General features: G+C 36.2%; 1 protein-coding gene across 6 annotated transcripts in view; it reads left to right on the plus strand.

The window, feature by feature from the left end:
• Positions 1-21,728, plus strand: part of NOL4 (nucleolar protein 4) — a gene marked incomplete at its 5' end in the record, with an annotated part of 393,000 nt that overhangs the window by 297,963 nt on the left and 73,309 nt on the right. For 5 of the 6 annotated variants that reach the window (XM_079942558.1, XM_079942556.1, XM_079942557.1 and 2 more), the window contains one exon: positions 2,723-2,836. The exons of the other annotated variant lie outside the window; for it this stretch is intronic. In XM_079942558.1, coding sequence (XP_079798684.1) covers positions 2,723-2,836 — 114 coding nt within the window. The remainder of the gene's footprint in view (positions 1-2,722; positions 2,837-21,728) is intronic. 6 annotated transcript variants of the gene reach the window in all.

A 21,728-nucleotide genomic window follows, 5' to 3' on the forward strand; every position in this document is an offset into this window, starting at 1 on the left:
TTGTCCTTAGGCAAAAAAGTTTCTTCAAACTTTAAGGAAGAAACTGTACTGAATGATTTATATGACCATTTACAGTTATCGGATTATGATTCTATAGTAAACTCAGAACAACTCTATTTTCAAAATTATATTGTTTAACTTCTGGCCATGTTTAATCACGTATCTTTGCTTCTACTGATTTTTTTCACTTAATAGGAAAGAGTACATGATTGCTTTATCTTGAAGTTGACTTTTTTCCCAAAATCTTGAAATAATGAGGTTATCCAGTGACCTTAAAAAATATCTAGTTCCACTCAGCTGGGAAATTATTCTATTTTCTGAGAAGACCAATTAAATATACTTGGTAAAAACCCAACTGTGTCATTTTCTCCAAAAAGGAAAGTATATAAATTATTACACACAGTAACTTATACTGTTCTAGTAAAAGTCATTTCCCATTTTGTTTTTAAATATTAAAAAGAATTTGAAAGGAAATGCTACCAAATCATTTTAATTAAAGAGGTATTTTACCTTGTATTCTCTCTGTTCAACAAACTATTAGGTGTTTAAGGAATGTATGTGTTTATTACTACAATTTAGTCAGCTTAAGGAAGCTCCATAGCCTTACATATTCCTAATTTTGAATAGAGGTACCAGGTAACGAGAAAAAATAAAAGGAATGAAGAACAGAAACAGGTCTCTGAATTTCATGTGCCTGGCAATGATTGGATCAGGAAAATAGAGACTGCTGATATTTTAGTTAGCTTCTGTTAATTCAATCCCTAGAACTAGATGAAGTGTCTAAAGATGCAGTTTATAAAGGTGTGAACTCTCACTTCTATTTGAACAATGCTAGCTACAATGAAATAAATGATTTTTTTATAACGGAATGTTCTTATTCCCATTTTTCCTGTAACACTGTTGCCTCAAAACATAATTCAGTTGAGATGAACAACATTGTGTAGCCAATTCCCATGGGGTTTAGAGTATAATTTTGAGCCATGTTATGGCCATCTTTTAATGAAACACTGATTTTTGTAGCTTAGTATAGTTTCAGTTCTGAGCTAGACTACCTTATCCATGTTCAATGAAGTACAGAATGAAATGAAGCAATATGCGTTTTGAAATGATATATACACCTTTATGACAATTTAAATATTTTTTAATGTTTACTTCATTTGACCCTCTCTGTTCCCAACACACAGTCCTGACTTTGTAATTTCCTTCTCAAAACTATTCTTCCTGCTACCTCAGGGGGCCTCTTTCTTTTCTTCCTTTTGCAAAAACGACATTCCAAATATCTTAACGCTTTATTGTCAAAGTTGTCTACCTATCATTTCCATCATCTCACAGGGTTAGCAGGTGGAGACTGCACCCTATGCCCTTCCTACCTTTTGCCTACAGAGGCTACTTTGGAGGTGGAAACATGGGGGAGTCAGGTGAGGCAGCAGCAGAAATTGCTTCCTAGTTCAAATAAAGTCAAAGCTGGGTCTCTTTCTGCACTGAACAAATTCTACTGAAGAGTAGCTATTAAAACACTGTGGTCTGAATTTAGTTGTTCTAGAATACTGTTTGAGATAGAAATGCTATGGTTCAGTGTGCTAAGCACATCATACATGCCAGAGTTAGCAAAATGAATCAAGTACAATAAAGGCATGCTCACATTCATTTACAAACATTAATTAAAAGATCGCTAATAGTTGGGAGGCCTCTAAGAAATATGTATGGCAGCCGTACATATTTTGGACTCAGGCTTTGAAAACCCTAAGCTGGCATACCATTATAACAGGCTAGGTTGCTAAAAGATGCTTATTTTGTCATTTCATATTTTGCTATCTCATCTCGTTTAATTTTTACGTTACTTATCTATCATTTGCTTCTCATCATCTTTTAAAAAACTGTCTGGTATCATTAAGTACTTCATCTTTCAGTTAGATAATTTTTCATGTAATTATGGGAAAGAATGGAAAACTTTTCTGATTATCACAAATGATATGGAGAATCACAAACAATTTGTAGTTAATTAGGAGCTTAGTCAGGGGGTTAATGAGTTTCTACATGGGCTACACAGAAGATGGATATCCAACATGTACCTCTTACACTGATAATATTGACACATATTTTATAAATAAAACAAAGCATGTAGGCACACATGCACATCTCACATCTAGAACACTGAATTTTTGTTATAGCAAAATTGTTCTAGGACTGAAGTTTTAGTTTGTTTTTAAGCTAAAGTAAGGTGTTTTTTATAAGAATTTTAATCACATCAATTGTGTCACAACTCAGACTGTAAATAGTCATAATATTTCATATTAAGATTGTTTGACATGGTCTGAGTGTCTGTCAGTTTTTCCAACTGTTTCGGCCCTGTCACTTGTTTTTGTTTTGTTTTGTTGTGCATTGTCATATGTTATAAGAGAATTAAAGGACTTGTTTTACTTGCAAAACCCAGTCAGCAATTTTACCACTGCCTGTTCAAACTCCAGCTTAATGGCCTAGACTAAACACTTGTGACAAAGGAGCTGTGGGAATGGATGATGGATCTGTAGCAACTCTAGCTTTAACCTCTAACTAGCTTTCATTATTCATCTTTGCAATTTCCATTTCCTCTTTCTATTGAAATCAGTTGAGTTGAAATACATTGATACTCCTGCACATCCTATGAGATCTGAGTATAGCATTGGACTGTTAATGATACTGTTAATAATTTTTTCATGTTTTTTTCTCTCTTTTTTTTTAGTCTCGACCTATTCCTTCCCACCTTACTTCAGCAGTTGCAGAGAGTATCTTGGCTTCAGCCTGTGAGAGTGAGAGTAGAAATGCCGCCAAGAGGATGCGTCTGGATAGACAACAGGTACTGAGGAGTCTTGGGGTCTGGTGACCACCAGCTATAGCAAATATGGTTAAGTTAATCTGATTGATGGAGAAGAGCAGAATCTCTGGAATGGATTTAAAGTCCACAGAGATATCGTTTTTCTGTCTTTGTGATATGAATTTAAACTTGAAAAAGGCGTGTCCATGAGATCAGTAGAGATGCAATGACAAAAATTTCCTGTGATGAAAAACGGACAATTGTAAAATTAATGAGTTAAAATTCTGTTCAGTATCCAATGTGAAGGCTAATGACTTATTTAAATAAGAGACTCTAAATGATCATTTACAGTAGTTTTGTAAGTTTACCTGATTGTTTATAATAGTGACCTGATTATGGTCTTTTTGAATGAAAATGAACCTCTCTTTAATTTCCTCTGGTCCATTGCCAAATATCAATAGATTATGCTAGGTATGGGGAAAACACAACATAATCTTGAAGACCAGAAAGCCATAAAATGGGGGTATAAAAGAAGGAACATCTATGTCCTGGGCTTACCTTCACATTAACAAATCATTTACTGTATAACCATTAAGTATCATCTTTCTACATCTCTTTTCTAAGGCTGTATATTCATGTGATGTAGATGTACTCTTGCGGTGTGCAGACTTCTCATTGCGGTGGCTTCTCTTGTTGCGGAGCATGGGCTCTAGGTGCCTGGGCTTCAGAATTGTGGCATGGGCTTAGTTGCTCCGCAGCATGTGGGATCTTCCCGGACCAGGGATCGAACCTGTGTCCCCTGCATTGGCAGGAGGGTTCTTAACCACTGTGCCGCCAGGGAAGCCCGAGACTTTTGTCATTATTATATCTCTAAAGTTTATCTTGCTTAAAATAAGTTACAGGCCAATATATAATACCATATTTAGCATAGTGATTAAGACTGCATATTCTGGAGTTAAATACAACTGATTTTGATTCTCAGCTCTACCCTTACTAACTGTGTGACCTTCAGGAAATTATTCCAATTCTCTGTGCCTAGTGTTCTCATATGTAAAATAACAATAATAACAGTACTAATCTTACAGGGGTGTGTGAGAACCCTGAATGATAGATTTATGTTACGTACTTAGCAATTTGTCTGGCATGTGGTAAGCATCAAGAAAATTCAACCTAGAAAAAGTTATTTTAATTGATGTTCTAGCTTTTCTGTCATTGCATTGGTATCAGTAAGACTATAAAGAAGCATTAATAGTACTATCTCAGATTTAGGAGTTTTGAATTCAGACTAAGTCTACTTGAGAAAAGATCATTATTCTAGAAATCAGAATAGTAGAATTCTGGGATTGAAAGGAATCTCCTGGTTGTCAGTTCGCTACATAGCTCATCCAATCTACACTCTAGAATATCCCTGAATCATAGAGTCAATCATATGTGCAGTTGTCATGAAAATTAAATGACTGATTCATGTTATGTACTGCCTACTGTCTCCTTCTACAAGTTCCCCAAACCTGGTCGTCCACAATATTTGGTCTAATCACTTAACCACTGTTGACCTAATCTGTAAAATGGAGGATACAAATGTATAGTTATTTCTTCTTACTGTGAATTATATAGACTTCACTTGGCACGCAGCACAAAGGCTTCTACCAATTGGATTTTACACTTTCATCAAAGCATGGAGATGTGGGAGCAGGAACTCCCCTAACTGGATCTAAACACTCTTTGCCTAAGTAGAGACAACCAGAGTTCTTTTTGGTGTTGGCAATGGTATCATCCTTTTCTAGGCACATTCTTAACCCAACTCACAATTCTTAGAATTTTCCAGTGACTCAAAGATTCTTCATTGTGTCCCTGCCTTTCTGTTGGTGCATGAAGGTTCAGAAATGAGACAGTTAAAATCTAAATTCTGTTCAGCTGCACACATGACTACTTGCTGCCCCTGGTTAGCCATATGTAGGGCTGTAATTATATGTGTCCTTCAGAGTTTATGAAACTTGATAAATTAATTGGGCTTTATAAAGCTATGAACATGAAAGGTACTATGGATGTGTTAAATACTTTATTTCATATGTCCACCTTGCCCCAGGGTCTAGAGGAGGCAGCCTCAGCCCTGAAGCAAGTAGGCAAGGGCAGGAGCCTACTGCCTCGTTAGGAATCAGATGACTCAGGGCTGAGGTCAATCCCCAATGAATTATAGAATATACTCAGCATTTCTTTTCTTTTCTTTTTTTAATACATTTATTTATTTATTTATTTTTGGCTGCTTTGGGTCTTTGTTGCTGCTCGTGGGCTTTCTCTAGTTGCAGAGAACGGGGGCTACTCTTTGTTGCGGTGCACGGGCTTCTCATTATTGGGGAGCATGGGATCTAGGTATACGAGCTTCCATAGTTGTGGCTCACGGGCTTCAGTCGTTGTGGCTCACGGGCTCTAGAGCGCAGGCTCATTAGTTGTGGCGCATGGGCTGAGTTGCTCCACGGCATGTGGGATCTTCCAGGACCAGGGCTTGAACCCGTGTCCCCTGCATTTGAAGGCGGATTCTCAACCACTGTACCACCAGGGAAGTCCCAGCATTTCTTTTCTTTTAACATGAAAATCTGGGATTTTTATGTTACCCAGAAAATCCTTTTTCATTTTGGCAATTCAAAAAGATGGGCAGAGTCAGACTTCACATTTATATTGCTATGACATAGCTCAAATTGTCTTTATCTTTGTTATTTAGATATTATTTCACTACTATTTACTTAAAAACAAATCTATCTCAATGATTTTGGCTACAGTTCATCTCACCAGAGAGACAGAGGCAGAAAGTGAGAAAGATTAGAAACATCCACTTGCTGGTCATTTATCCCCCATCGCTTTGTACTTGCTCTTTTTGAGGAATGACGTATATTCTATTCCAAGGCTTGTTGAAATTCCTGATTAATGTGAGGGTTCCTTTGGCTCCTTTTCTCTATTTAAGTTCTTTCAGTTAAATTAGCTTTTAGTTTTATAGAAGGAATCACGTAAAACCAATGGTCAAGGGCTTCCTCGGCAGATCCAGCCCTCATGAAGAACAGTGCAGCACAAGTGTGCTGGGTGACAGTTTTTGCGGTGACTGGGACAGATGGAAAATCAATGGTAGGCTGTGATGTGACACCTTTGACTCTACTGCAAAGAACACCATAGGGGAACTGGCATGTTAGTTGCTTGTGACATAATAAAAGGTGAGAAAGCAGGGGAAAAAATACTGAAAACTGATGCATCGCTGAGTTAAAGAAGAAAATCGCTATTAGTAAACCAACAGAAAACCATCGGCCCAAGACCAAAAAATATTTAGTAAGCCCACGGTTCCTGCTACTCTGTTTTCTATAGTACTGGTGAATTCACTGTGACCTGTACCTCTTCCTGATTTTTCCTTTGTTCTGTTAGGTTGCTAATGAGTGGGCATGTTATTAAAAGAAACATAATGGTAGGTATCAAGGTTGAAAATATAGCCACATAAGCCCAATGGCAGTTTTAATACAGGCATTTCATTTTGTCATGGATGTATTTGAAGACTACCGAAAACACCACGGTCAAGCTGTTTTTGAGTCAGGCAGCTCTCCTTTCATGTTTCCTTCTGTATTTGCATGTACTTTTGGTAACGTTTATAAAATTTCACAAATGCATAATTGAAAGAAATATTTTTCAGTAGGATTTTATGCTTAAATGTAAACATTGTGATAGTAACTGAGATAGGGTTTGAAACCTATTTCTGTGGCCTTTCAGCCCACACTTCCATACCCCTACTCTCAGTCATCCTTGGCTTTCATTCTACTTCTAGCATTTGTCTATCTTATATACAGTATTTTGGAGAAAGAGAACTTTATCTTTGAGTGTTCTACCATGTGTTTCAGCACGGCCCTCTCATCCAAAGGAGAAAAAATATAAGAGAAACAAAGTACCACCTGGAGTAGTTCGTTGAATATATTGTAATTCCTCTGTAACACATGTAATTTTAAACAATTGAAATAGAATATACTTCACAAGTCATCTAACTGTAATAGGCCTTATTTTCTTCATTAGTAATAATATTAATAACAACAGAACAGCAGGAACGTGTATGGATGAAGCACTGTTTGAGGTGGGTTGCAAGCCTATTTTATGTAACTGTCATCACTTTTCATGAAGTGGAGACATTGAGGCTCAGAGCTCTTAGCGCAGAGCTGCTCAAGATGGATCCCCACTTGGATCCAATCCTTGTGCTTTTCAAAATCATGCTTATAGTAACATTTAAAAAAAAATACTTTCAGACATGCAGGCTTATTTTTGATAATTTAGGAAATAGAGTAATGTATAGAGAAGAAATATAATTGACTAGTAATTCCACTATTCAGTTTTATAATTCTTTCTACTACTCTATCTATGCAAAACGTCCTGTTTTAAAAAGCAAAATAGTATCACATTGTATCCTTCCATTTAGCTTAATGTTGTGAATATTTATGGTATCACTATGTAAGTTTATCAATTACTTTTAGAAGCCCCTTAATACTCCATCATGTAGTATTTTCCAAACTATTAAATGTTGATTTTGTTTTTCCTACCATAATTTGCCTGTGAAAAGGATACCTTGCCAGTTATTTTTTTAGAATAAATTATGAGACCTGGGTCAAAAACCAGCAAGGCTTTTTAAGCTCTTGATATATATAAGGTCCATGCTCTTAATTTCTACCTTATTCCTATAAAAATAAGCGTTTCTGCTTGTTTTATAAACATATGCCTATTAAAAGCTTTTTTTAACTTCTAAGAATCTTTGATTCTTAACCAGTGGTTCCTAAACCTTTCAAAACATAGCATGTCTGTTTTACAGTAAACACCTCGGAATGCCCCACTTTTAGATCCTGAAATGCAATTTATAGTTAATATAAATTATGCTCACAATTTAAATATGTAAGGATAATGTCTTGATTTTAATATAAATAATACATTATTTATTTTAAAAGTAACATATAATCAAATAACATGTATTTTGGTGTGGAAATATGGGGATTCCACATCACTAGAAGATACAATAAAGTCATCAGCTGCTTCTGCCTGTCCCTCAAATCAATGAAGAAGCCACAGCTACAACTGTCCTCTGATACCGGTGTATTGTGGCTCACAGAATTCAGTGACATGAACTTTACAAACGGTGAAAAACTAGTGGTACAGTTCCAAACAAAACAGCACAATAGTCCCTCAATTTACAAGGTAGTGTATTCCTGAGACAATTCAACATATATTTTAAAACAGGCACAAAAACTTTGTTTTTATACCTAAAATGAAATTAAACTTTAGGCTCAGGAAACCCTATTCAGGCTTTCACCTACAAAAATATCCAGCATGACTTTTTAAAATTCACATGGGAACAGGGACAGTTCTTAGTTGATTGGTACTGCCTGGAGAATGTCTGAGCTTTCCATAAGCTGGTCCTCCCACTTCATGCCTATTTCACCTGCTATATATTTTCCAGATGTCCCCTAGAAGGGGTAATGCTGTTTCTGAGAAGCACTGCTATGGACAACTAGTCTAGGATTTGAATACAGGAATGAGAATAATACATTCTCAGATCTATTCCTTGATAATGAATTCATAACTCAGCTCCTCCCATTTTGAAGAGACTGGGCTTGAGGTTCGAAACCCACAATTTTCCATAGATTTGCGCCCATTATGTCAAATGAATTCTCCATCCTTTTTTCTACCTTCTGTTTACTTTTTTGTTTTTAAATTTGCCAGAGCCTAAAAGTAAAAATTGGATGCTATAAGATAAAAATAACTTAACCAGACCCTTTGGTTTAATTTTATTTCTTTGCAAGAAGGAAGCAATTAAGTGTCAATGGCTATAGCAATTCTGCCCCCAGTCAAAAAACTAAGCCACATATGATTACTAATTCCAGTTGTATTTCTAAAGTATAATTCCATTTTGTATTCATCGTTCAGCTATTTTCAATATCTCCTGAGATTACAGTTACATCCTTTTCCAATTTGGAAGTCACCATCAATTAAATTACCATGTTTAACATTTACAATAGGGACACCACAACATCCAACAGTTTGCTACAAATATAATGCCACAAAAAGACAAGGCTCAATAATCTTCAAAAATGCATGTTTTCATCAGTTTCAATCATTCATAAATATGCTGTTTGCACACTCACCATTGGAAGGGTGTGACCAGGTGTACACTGAACCATCTATTCATTCACTTGGTCTCTAAAATGCCTGGCAGTGTTAGTAAGTAATCATATTCCACAGGAAGAGAGGTTTTTTCCATCTGGGAAATAGCTAACAAGTGGATATTGAACCATGACCTTAAATTCATGTGCACCGAGGGGTGGACAAATTAGTAAAGCAATCCAGAGAGACTTGAATACATTCTCACTACTGCAAACCAACCATCATACCTATATAATACCAGAACAGACTCTCAGAATGGTTATAATCACATTTTTAAATGATAAAAATAGGGAAATATTATATATTTCCATTATATTTTTGTAAACATAGAAACTTTATAAACATAAAAACTAAGGAAAAGTAAATATATATATCAAAATGTTTTACAGATACATAAAATATCACTTATGGATAACTACAATAGATATTTACTATTCTAATTTAAAATTTTTAGTTCATTGTGCACATTATATAATATTTGAGAAACACAGTTAAAAAGTTTTAATGGAGGGCTTCCCTGGTGGCGCAGTGGTTGAGAGTCCGCCTGCCGATGCAGGGGACACAGGTTCGTGCCCCAGTCCGGGAAGATCCCACATGCCGCAGAGCGGCTGGGCCCGTGAGCCATGGCCACTGAGCCTGCGCATCCGGAGCCTGTGCTCCGCAACGGGAGAGGCCACAACGGTGAGAGGTCCGCGTACCAAAGTTTCACTGGAATATTTATTTGCTCTGTAGGGAAGAATATTTGACCTGTATTCTGTTGGTATTTTGTGAGCAAGATAATTGCTTTACAAATCTGTATTCTTTCAGCATTAACTTAATAATGTGGCTGGACTTCAAATATGTATTATTTCCAACTTGAGGTCTTGCAAGATAACTTTTTAATGGCAAAAGTTTAAAATTCTTATTTTTCCAATGTGTTTGAACTGCTCCAGGGAGTTCCTTAAATATCTCATGTATCTGTATCAGCAAGGGATATGGTTAATAGGAGAAAATTAGCTCTAAGTAGTCCTAAAGTAGTTTATTTAGCAAATAATCATTATATGGAAGATATTTTGCTTGGTACAGAGGCTACAAAACAAGGATTGAGAACCTTTACTGAGGATTTACCAGATACTAGATTTACTTAAAATCACTTGCTACTGAGCAGGTGTTTTTATTCTTTCTTTGCAGAGGGATGAAACATAACATCTTTCCTCTAGAAACTCACATTCTGTTAAAGACAAGTGAAATTAGTATGGTAAATGAAATTATAAGGGTGTGATCAGATTGTTGTGAAAGCCAGAGGAGAGTTCTTCTAATTCTGCTGGGGAAACCCAGGAGGGCTTCCCAGAGGGGGCACTATTTGAGCCAGACCATGAGAAATGAAGGAGATTATGAGAGCTAGCAGATGATAGTCCAGACACATGGAGCCTTTTGAAACATGAAAGTTTCCTGAGTATCAAAAACAGTCATCTCTGTGAGTGAAACTTGAGAATCTTGAGAAGAAATAAAAGGAGAGGGGATTGGACATGAGGGTTTAAATTAGATTGTGGGCATTTTATATGCTCTGTTAAGTTATTTGGACTTTAAGTACATGCCAGAGATAAGTGGGAAGGAGAGTGACATCTCCAATTTTTAGGAAGCTTCAGAACCCTAGGGACAACAAAACGTAGATGTAGTGGGGCAAAGGTGAGGTCCCAATTCAGCAAGAATTCCTTTCTCTACCACCTACATTTCAGATTTGCTATTTAATTGTAACAGTAGTTAAATTTGAGCTAATGCCGAAAAGTAATTATGAAGATTAATCTGCTATAAGGTATTTTGAAGTTACAAATGAGTGATTTCGGAATACCTACTCTTCCATGCTGCAGTGTTAGCTCAGCTAATGAGGAATCAAAGTTTAATTTTCTCCTATAGTTTCAACTTATATAACTGTATATATAGATTATTATTCTTTCTATTGTAAATATTTTTCATCTTTTTCTCTTTTTATGATCTCTCAAAAAACTGACATATGGTTTTCCTCAAACAGTGACTTTTTATCTTTTTTTTTCTTAAATTGAGAGTAAGGTTACTTCTGTATAAAATTTTTCCTTAGTGTATGTATTTTCCTTATGTAATGATATGTCAACGTATATCTGAGTAGTGATGTACAGTGCATGATTCTCTTGGTCTCTCAGTAGTACTATGAAGCATGTAGATCACATGGTTTCCCTTTTCTATGGATGGAGAATCTGAATCTAAGAAACTTTCTTTTGGATACATCTATGGGGTTTTGAAGGGGGGGGAACTGGGAACAGCCTCAATTTCTGATTTTATTTTTTGTCTTTCTGTTACTCATTTTGCTTTACTATTTGGTTTTCTCGCTTCATTGAGAATTCTCCCACATTTGTATAGAAATGATTCTTTCTTTAATTTTAGGTGAATCTTTGGCTTAGGATGTTATTAATTTCAAGTGGATCAATGTCAGGATATGAGTAGGTGGTTTGAATTCAGAGAGAGAAATTCATCATAATATGTTAATACACTTTTTAGTGCCAAAGTCAAGGGAACATATGGTTTACTGGGTTCTCCATGAAGACTGCATTTTTGTTAATTTCTTTCAAAACCAGTTATTTTAGGCTTAGCAGACAAAGAGTCTGACTTATTTGTTTTATGCCAAATACATTCATTTTTATAATTTATTTCTCATGATCTGTCCATTCCTTGTCCTGTCTTTTTAATCTAGCCAGTTTAAAACCCACTAGTTACTCTGAAACAATAATTTTATGTGTATTGGGGAAATTTAGCCACAGTCACAAGTTTATTATGAAATTAGATAATATGATAGCTTGACAAATTGGGCTGTGCTTCCTAAAGAGATTTATGATGTTTAACATGACTCAGATGGTAAATACCACAAGCCCAGTGGCCTCAAGTAATACACGTTGTTCTTCAGTTACTTAGCACTTTGGGAAAGCATGGTTTCTGCAGAGCTAGGTTTTCTAGAGAGCTGTGGGTTAGCCTTACAAATGATTTTACTTTCATTTGTAGTAGAAATATTCCTAAAATCTCAATGCATCTTCATTTCATGCCATAACTCTTCGGATCATAACCTTTAAAGATGGATTTAGTTATTAATATTAATCTTTACTAAGAATTGTGTGGTGCTGACATCAGCTTTAGCTACAGACGCAGATACCGCAGAGCAGGTGATGGAATAAGTGATCTTGTAAAGTCTGTCCTAGAGAAAACTCCCTGAGGCAGGTCAACTCACTTTATTGGTAATTTACCTCTTTTTCATAATGGTGAGGGGAACCTGACTTTCTGACAGGCTTGGCAGCAAAATTGATCTTTACCTATTAACTTTGCTGTAATGGATCAATCTCTCATATTATCTCTCATCCTCAGGAAGAAGCCCCATTTTTCCCATGCTATCAGTGTTCTTTGCCTGGTCAACTATGTTACTTCTTTCTTGCTTCAACAATCCAATGCCTTCTCAATGTCTACTGGACAGTCTGTATTTGTCCTTATTTACATCCTGTTAAAAGAATATAAGGAAAACTACCTCTCACTGTTTTAGGAGTTTATACAAAGCTATTTTCTAAGAGCTCTTACCTGCACTCATTCATCAAGAGCAAAGTGATACTTACATAGGTCAAAAACCAAGTCACATTTATTTTTAAGCTCCCTTTAATGTTTTGCCTTGAACACAAGCAAGATCAAAATAGCCTTTTCAATGAAACAATTAAGATGAAAGTCCAGGGAGATTCCTACATTAAGATCAAACTTCTCATTAAATCACTTCTCTGGTAACATTCTGTGTTCTTATTTTTCTTGGTTTTGGTGCTAGTTCTGTTATTTAAGAAAACATAATAATGCATTCTGGGTCTGATATTCAAGGACCCTCAGGGAACTCCCAGAGCCCAGTAGTAACCTTCACTTTTTTGCATCTCTGAAGTTTGAGACTAGCCTCCTATTCCCAAATCCTCTATGAAAATATAAGTGAGATTTAACAGAAGTCAGGGTTCTGAGTTCTTGAAAGAGGGCAAAGAGCAAAAGTACAAAACGAGGTCATACTTGCAACTGTGAACTTAAGTTATAAAATAGGTAGATGTAAGTGAAAGTTTATCTGAATCTCATAGGCATTATAATTTCCATCAATAAATGGCAATTAAAGTAAAGCTTTCTACTATATGCCAATCTCTCCTATTCATTCTTTTTTTTGCTACATGATTTCTTTCTGGTGGGGGGACCTGAGAAGTTTAGAGAAAGATCATAGCCTTCGATTCGGGCATTTGGAAAATAGAGTCTGGAAACTCAAAAGTAGTGGCGTGTTTGAACTGCATATGTGGGCGTATATACAGAGTAGCTATACTTGGGGATTGCTAATACATACATAACTTTTCAAAAAAGCCTCTTTTTGAGATTTTTAAATTATCATGTTTACTGTAGGACATACTGGACTCAAAAACCATTAGAGCTTCCAAGAACCTCACAGACCACTTAGTTCAATAGATTTATTTTATAAAAGAAACAGGCCTGGAAAATTTCAATTTCAGTTTAGATTTCCTTTCCTTCCTTCCCTCCTTCCCTTCTTCCTTCCTTCCTTCCCTCCTTCCTTTCTTCCTTTCTTCCTCCCTCCCTCCCTCTCTCTCTCTCTCTCTTTCTTTCTTTCTTCAGTGATTTTTTTCATAGTTCACTAGAAGCAGAATTTCTCTTTAAAAAGAAGGAAAACAGACCAATACATACAAAGAATTTAGCTCCCTTTAGATTTCAGAGTAATGTTCTGAGTAATGAAAATCAGAATGCTTCATAAATTTCAAATCTTAAGGCCATAATACATTCATAGCATGCAAGAATTTGAATACTATTTTAGATGCAGAACTCAGAAGGCCACATTGTTTTATTCAATTGCATTTTTCTATCATTTATTATTGCCTGTGAAGCAAGTTTGAGAAGTCCAATGAAGCTGTCAAGCTTCAAATGTCTCCATAAGTGTGAGGAAAATTTCCTTTCCAGGGAACTGCTCAGCTATCCATGTATCTTCTTTAATTCTTTATTTAAGATCCTTCATTTGAGGTCATTCTAAAAATACAGAATCCTTTCTGCAGTTTTTTACATTAAATGAACTTCTTGAACTACCATGTATTTGATCATTCATATTCTAAGAACAAAATTTGTTGAAATCGTTTCAAATACCCAGATTCAGGTTTAAATGCCAAGTTCTTCACCATTCATCTCAGCTATATTGGAGAAATGAATCAGGACATGTATGGGAAACACATCATACATAATTATACTAATGTATGTGCGTCCTCTTACACCTTAATTTGAATGCACATACATTTTCTCATTTAATTTGTTTCCCAAAACTCGGAGAGGTCTACATCATTACTGCTCTTGTTCATGACTAAAAATTACACAAAGAGGAAATGCAGTGCCTCGTTGTCGCTCCTATTTTCTTTCTATAGAAAGGACATTTGGGGGATTTAGAGATATGTGAATGTGGAGCAGAATCTTTAATGCTCCAAGCACACCCTCCTTCCATCAGTATGCCTTTGCTCAGGCAGTCTGGCAGCTCCAGTTCCACTCCTGTGTTTATTTGTACGCCCATCTCAAAGCGCACCTGCTTTAAGAAGCACCCCTTGGATCAACTCGCAGCCCACAAAGCTAAGTCCCTTTCCTCCTTCTCTGTGTAGCAATGACTATCAGCACAGCGTATTTGAGGACTTGATTATATTCCCAGGTAACATTGCAATGGCCTCCAGGTGTCTTTTGGAATATTGACTCTATAAATTTTTATCACTCTGTGGGATTAAAACAGCTTTGGCCTGCATCACTTTGAGCCCCAAAGATACCTAGTTATGTACTGGGAAAAGGGTAAGCATTAAATAAACATCCATTTGTGGCTTGATGTAGCGTGGCAGAAAGTTCAGTTTTAAGGAAGGAAGGAGCCTTTTAATGAGATGCCTGCCAACACAATAGGAAATGTTCAAGCCCAAGAATGGTGTTATGTGGCCAAATAGAGCAGGAATCATTGGAATTAATACTGCAATTTAAAATGTTGTCTGACAACTTGGTAAACACAGTTTTAACACCAAATGGGGAAAGTCACAAATACAATATGATAGGGAGGAAGGGTGTAGGCTGCGGAAAGGAAGTCTCAACATTTAGTTCTTTGAACACTATTGCTTTCCACAGTTCAGTGAGAAAAAGAAGGCAGCTTTTAGGTTCCTGACAAAGCAATTATAGCGAGACCCAGACGCTGGGAGCTGACCTGACCTTTGCCCTTGGGAAGTTGTCATAGCAGCAGGCTGAATAGCGCAGCTTGATACAATTACTACTGCAGGCTCCAGACAGAAGTTGCGCCCTAAATGCAGCACATTTGAACATTAATATACAAGTATGTATATTAATTCTTCCCTAGTGGTGGCCGTCTCTCTCCTTTACTCAGCACTCATCTAATTTTAAGTACTCATTTCATAAGAAGTCTATGTTTAAAGGCAACAACAGCTACGTGCCTTTGGAGGATTTGCAGTGATGTATCTGGGGTATAGTTCCTTGGGGAAAAGTTATTTTAAACAGTGTTGCTAACAAAAGAAAGTTTCAGATGCTGTAAACTGGATGTAGCACTTTTTTTTAAAGCTATGTATGCTGTCTATTCTCATCAAATAAATAATTTTTGTCCTTATTTACTCTTTGCTTATTCCCAAATATATGCATGCACCTCTAGATCTGTGTCTTATAATCAAAAGATAGCTATTTAAAGTTATCTATAAGAAGATGTGTATCTAGGTAAACACAGTATGTCCACAAAAAGGAGAGGGTATCTGTCAATATGTTAAAAAAAGGCTTTGGAATCATTACTGGGGTACTCATTTGAATTTTTAAAATATTGCTTTAGTTTACTAGGCTAAATTTGGTGTTAATGTGGACATGTTCTCCCAAAACTAAAACCTTAATAGCAATGTTAAATTATATATCATTATATAGTCATATTTTATAAATAGTTATAATTAGTAATGCATGTATAATCTCTAAACACTCAGATAAACTGTTAACTGCATAACTTTTTAATTAAAATATTATTTCTATTCCAATGATAAATAAAATATATGAAAATCTTCTGCCTAAAACAAACAAACAAACAAAATCCTAATAGTCTATATGATCAGCAGAGAACCTGTATATTCTAAATCATGACCTTAAAGAATTTCTGATGGATACATGTATATGTATGGCTGAGTTGCTTTGCTGTGCACCTGAAACTATCGCAATGTTGTTAATCGGCTATACCCCAATATAAAATAAAAAGTTAAAAAAAAAAGAATTTCTAAATATTAAATATAATCTGAATAGTAATAATTTACTTTTGCTTAAAGCTTGAGGAAAATTAATATGACATATTGACGCTATAGTAATTTCAAACCAGCATTTCAGAAATTACAAAAGGATGCATATAGAATAATCTGAATACATGATAACCTAAATTTAAGATATCAAATTAAAATTGAATTTTGTCTCTGTTATGACTCAGGTTAAAAATTAGGGGAGTTTTCCAAAAAGCCTGGAAGCACAATTTGTTTGGACACGAGAATATGTAAATATCAAAATTTAGTGTATTATAATGAACTTACTTTTAAGAATGCATTTAAAAACATAAAATATATTCACCTCAATGGTACAAAAATTGAGGGTATATCCAATCTAATCTAAATCCATATATTATATATGAAAAGAGATACTCTCCTGTATTATTCCACTGGGAAAACGTTAAGCAACATTTGTCTGCTGTCTCAGGCCATTGAAATAGAGCTGACTAACCGTCTCTATATTGCAATCTGCAGCCCGCAAGAATGAGGGCTAGATAGGAAAGTATCCAATGAGTACACATTTAGAGATGAGGAAACCTGGCTTACTTTTCTTCTCAGAGATAACTTGAATTAGGAATTTTCAAATCATTTCATTCATTAAGTAATCAGTGAAACACCATACCAAAATCTTAACCTTATTTTTATTTTAAACTTAGAATTGACCCAGGAGAGCATGATCTGGCATTCAGTGACTACTGAAAGCAACGTCAGGAGAGCAGTGCCAAGAATTAGGAGATCTAACACATGGAAATCTCTTACTTGAAAGTGTTAGAAAAGTTAGTCAAAAATGGTTTAAGCAAAAGGGAAATTATAAGCTCAGGTAACTAAAAATTCTAGCAGTAGTCCAGCTTTAAATGCATGTGGTTGATTGTCTTATAGATAAATAGGATCTCTCTCAGAGGTCTCTTGGCTCTACACCATCTTTGTTGTTTCTGTTCTCTGACAGGTTCTCCCTTGTGGTAGCAATATGGCTGCAGAAGCTCCAGTTTTCCATCTTCCCTATTGACTGACTATGATTGGGTTACACATTCAACCCTGAAGCAACTGCTGGGGCCAGGAGAACAGAATAGGTTGCATGCTCAGTTTTGATTTCATGTATGTAGTCAGCTATACACAGCACATGGAATAAGAGTGGGAAAGGAAAATCAGATACAGTTATTAAAAGAGGGAGGGGAGGAGATGAATGCTGAAAGATCAAAGGAAAACAATGTTTGCTCTAGTGGGCTCTATTAGTTTCCTAGGGATCCCATGACAAAGTATTACTAACTTAGTGGCTTAAAACAACAGAAATTTATTATTTCCAAATTCTAGAGTCTAGAAGTCCAAAATCAAGGCATTGGAAGGGCCATGCTGCCTCCAAAGCATCTCGGGAATGATCCTTCCTTACCTCTTCCAGCTTCTGGTACCCTTCGGCATCCCTTGGCTTGTAGCAGCCATCACTGCCTCCATCTTCACATGACCATCTGTGTCTACATATCTTCTATTCTTATAAGGATACCAGTCATATTGGATTAGGACCCACCCTAATGCACTATGGTCTCCTCTTAACTAGATTACATCTGCAAAGACCCTATTTCTAAACAAGGTCACATTTGTAGGTATTAGTGGTTAGGACTTCAACATATGTTTTTGATGACACAATTCAGAATTCCTATCTATCTGTGGACCTTGAAACCTAGAAAACAAGTTCTATCTTCCAAAATACAATGATGGGAGAGGCATAGGATAGACATTCCCATTCCAAAAGGGAGAAGTGGGAAGGAAAAAAGGGTCACAGACCCCAAGCAAATCTAAAACTCAACAGAGTAAATTCTATTAGATTTCAAGGCATGAGAATAATTGTTTATGTCTCTATGCTCTGTTCTCCCACCACACCTGGGCAGCAGCCCCATCCTCCTGGCCGATCTGGATGGTGGCCCTGCCCTCTCAGCCTGAGACCTCTAGTTGGCTGGCCTCAGTCAGCTGTGCCTTCTCTGATCTCTGCATCTTCGACTTTGCCCTACGAGTCATTCTTCTTTCATTCCATCCTACTTCTGTCCCTTTCAGTTCAGGCTTGCAGTTTTTCTGCTGGTATAAAATTCTCAAAACCTTTATCAGTCTTCCATGGATGTCAAGGTGATCCACACTAGCTGACACATCCTTCCTGGATAACTTTGTCTCTATCCCTAGCCTTTGCTGAGATTGTTGACTGGACCCATAAGTCACACACCTAATCTCTTTGGCACAGAGCTGTCCGGCCACACCCTGTTTCTAAAGCACACTATCTGGAAAATATCCCAAATCATCAAGTGCCGGTTCCTTTGTGTTAGTAAATTCAACCCATAACATAGGCTATTCCAATTTTTGCATTCCATTTTTTAAAGGATGTGTGTATGACTTTATGCCCATGTGTTACACCTAATGAGAGTTTACCAACAGAACTAGTGAAGGCATAGAATTTAAAGTGTGTCTATAAATGCAAAATATATAACTACTTCCAATGCTATTTAAATGGAAAAAATTTATAAACTGAGTTTTATTTACTTAAATATTTGAGGTAGAGCTAATATCTGTATTCATTTATTTGTTTTTAAAAATTACATGAGTTTTATCATGAGGAGACAGTTATATATAATCTTTCTCTTTCTCTCATGCATAGTGTAGATAAACTCTTATACAAAATGAAATTTCACAGCAAAATGTGAAGAAATGCTAGTCATCTGAAATCAATGATAGGTATGGAGAGTACAAATATTAGAAATACAATTTTTAAAAAAGAAGGTAAATATTAGCCCTATTGCCTATTGACAAATGTAACACATATATATACTCCATTATGTTGTTACTGTCAAACATAGTAAGTACTTTACACACCTCCACACCCACAAAATCTGTTCTTTTTTTAAAACATCTTAATAGTTTATGTTTCCTTAATAAATATTACATATAAGTGGCATGGACATATATACACTACCAAATGTAAAATAGATAGTTAGTGGGAAGCAGCTGCATAGCACAGGAAGATCAGCTCGGTGCTTTGTGACCACCTAGAGGGGTGGGAGGGAGGGAAACGCAAGAGGGAAGAGATATGGAAACATATGTATATGTATAAGTGATTCACTTTGTTATAAAGCAGAAACTAACACACCATTGTAAAGCAATTTTACTCCAATAAAGATGTTAAAAAAAATTTTTAATAAATATTACATATAAAATAGGAATATTACGTAGATTTTAAATGGTTTGTTTTCTGCCTTAGAGACAAAGCTCTTACAGAACCCAGTGATTCATGCATGCAAACCCTGTATATATATATATATATATATATATATATATATATATATATATATATATATATATATATATATATATATCCCTGATCAAGGCCATTTGTAATTAGACTAATAATAAGTGCTTCTTAATGATGAGGAGGAAACCAATTATTAATGAGCTGCTTCTTGAAAAATACTGGCCATTCATTAGCTCTACAGTGCTGACCAAGGTTTAAATGTGTATATTCTGTTCTAAAATCCAACTAAAATGAACCTCTCTGTATATATTGCTGTCTTTTGTTTCTTTGTTTACCTTTTGCTTTTCTGTGAATATGAAAGCACTGTGGAAAATTTGACAGTGATTTATTAATTATGGAGGTGCCACTCAAGGCAGGTCTGAAAAACTGTGTGTATCTTAGCACAAAGGCAAACACATTAACAGCCCGGATGCACCCCTGTGCAAGGCTGAGGGGATCAACATCAGGGCTGCTTGGCTGCAAATTCCTTCCCTTAATCCCTTCCCAAACAACCCAATCAGGAGGAAGAAAGGGCCTGCATCTCTGCCTTTGTAACATGTCAGGGCCCTGTGTTCTTCGAACCTCAGATGTGAAGTCAATATAATGGATGCTTTTGTATTAAGTAACTCAGGAGCCCCTGTTCATGAGACACAGAGGAGGAACCTGGGGCTGGGCTGTAGCTGTGGCCACAGGGTCCAATGCAAAGATCGATCACACTCATTAGGTCTTATGAGTATTTCCAGGAATAATTCAGTTCCCCTGCATTGTAACATGTGACTTGCTTCAACAAGTCAGAAAAGTACTGCTCCAGTATTTTGAAGATAAATAAATAAATAAAACTGAATTGAATCATTCATTTCTCAGTACATTAAACCTATACATTTCAAAAGTATATAGGAGGGGTGGCAGAAGGCAGACGTGTTTTATTTGGCCTGAACATCTCTGTAAAATGTTTGCATTTGAAGGCTTTTCAATGAGGCATGTGCTCTTGAATTTTCCACTGTCCCCACATCTTCCCATTGTCCCATAGCCAGACCTCTTCACCACATATATACCTTGCCCGGTCCCTAGAGACAGTTGAATTTGACGCTTTGTAATAGATCAAGACTTTTGAAATACCTAGTATCAGCTGCATCTTTTATCATCCAAACATATGTGCCAATATTTTTGCTTTAAAAAATAAAGCTTTACTAATCCTTTGAAAAAAATAATTAGGTTGAGAAATAAGATCGTCTTGAGGTGCTTATCCACTCCAGCTTATATGAATGCAAAGATACTATCTCCTCCACACATTTCTATGGCAGTATAGAAACTTATGTTTAAAGAATAAGAAATAGGGGCTTCCCTGGTGGCACAGTGGTTGAGAGTCCGCCTGCCGATGCAGGGGACACGGGTTCGTGCCCCAGTCCGGGAGGATCCCGCATGCCGTGGAGTGGCTGGGCCCGTGAGCCATGGCCTCTGGGCCTGCGCGTCCGGAGCCTGTGCTCTGCAATGGGAGAGGCCACAGTAGTGAGAGGCCCGCATACCACAAAAAAAAAAAAAAAAAAAAAAAAAAGAATAAGAAATAGGAACAAGAAAACTATTTAAATTTGACTCTTCTCTATATTTTAGCATGGATGAATATATGGTTTTGCCCTTGAGAGGATACTTGCTATTTTAGAAGTAATACATATATCAGTCAGGTTTTATGAGTATATGAATATACATCAGTCAGAATATACGAATATAAATCAAACTCAAGCTGACTTACAAATTTTGTCCTTAACCAACCACTGAATTAAGGTTTACTTCCTTAAAATCCTAACATTTTTTGCTTGATTTCCATTAGCTACTTGAAACCAGCAGCCTTGCTTGGCACAAAATATGAAAGGGAAACAACTGGGCAGATATTTTTTACCAGCTTGACATGAATCTATCAATTTTGGTTTTAAACTGAGTTGTCTGTTATTCCTGGCAAGTTCAGAGGGAAGATAAGCCTCTGGGTCCCCAAATAAGTAAATATATTATTTATGTTTGGTCATAGCAAAGATATGTTTACTTTAAAAATGGGACCAGAGTCTCTAAGCTAGGATTATAACACATTTATAAAACAAACCAAAAAAAAAAATTAAAAAGTCATTTAAAATGAAGGATGCCTGGCATTTAGCATCCTGAAAGC

This window comes from Stenella coeruleoalba (genome assembly GCF_951394435.1).
Source record: "Stenella coeruleoalba genome assembly, chromosome: 14".
NCBI lineage: Eukaryota > Metazoa > Chordata > Mammalia > Artiodactyla > Delphinidae > Stenella > Stenella coeruleoalba.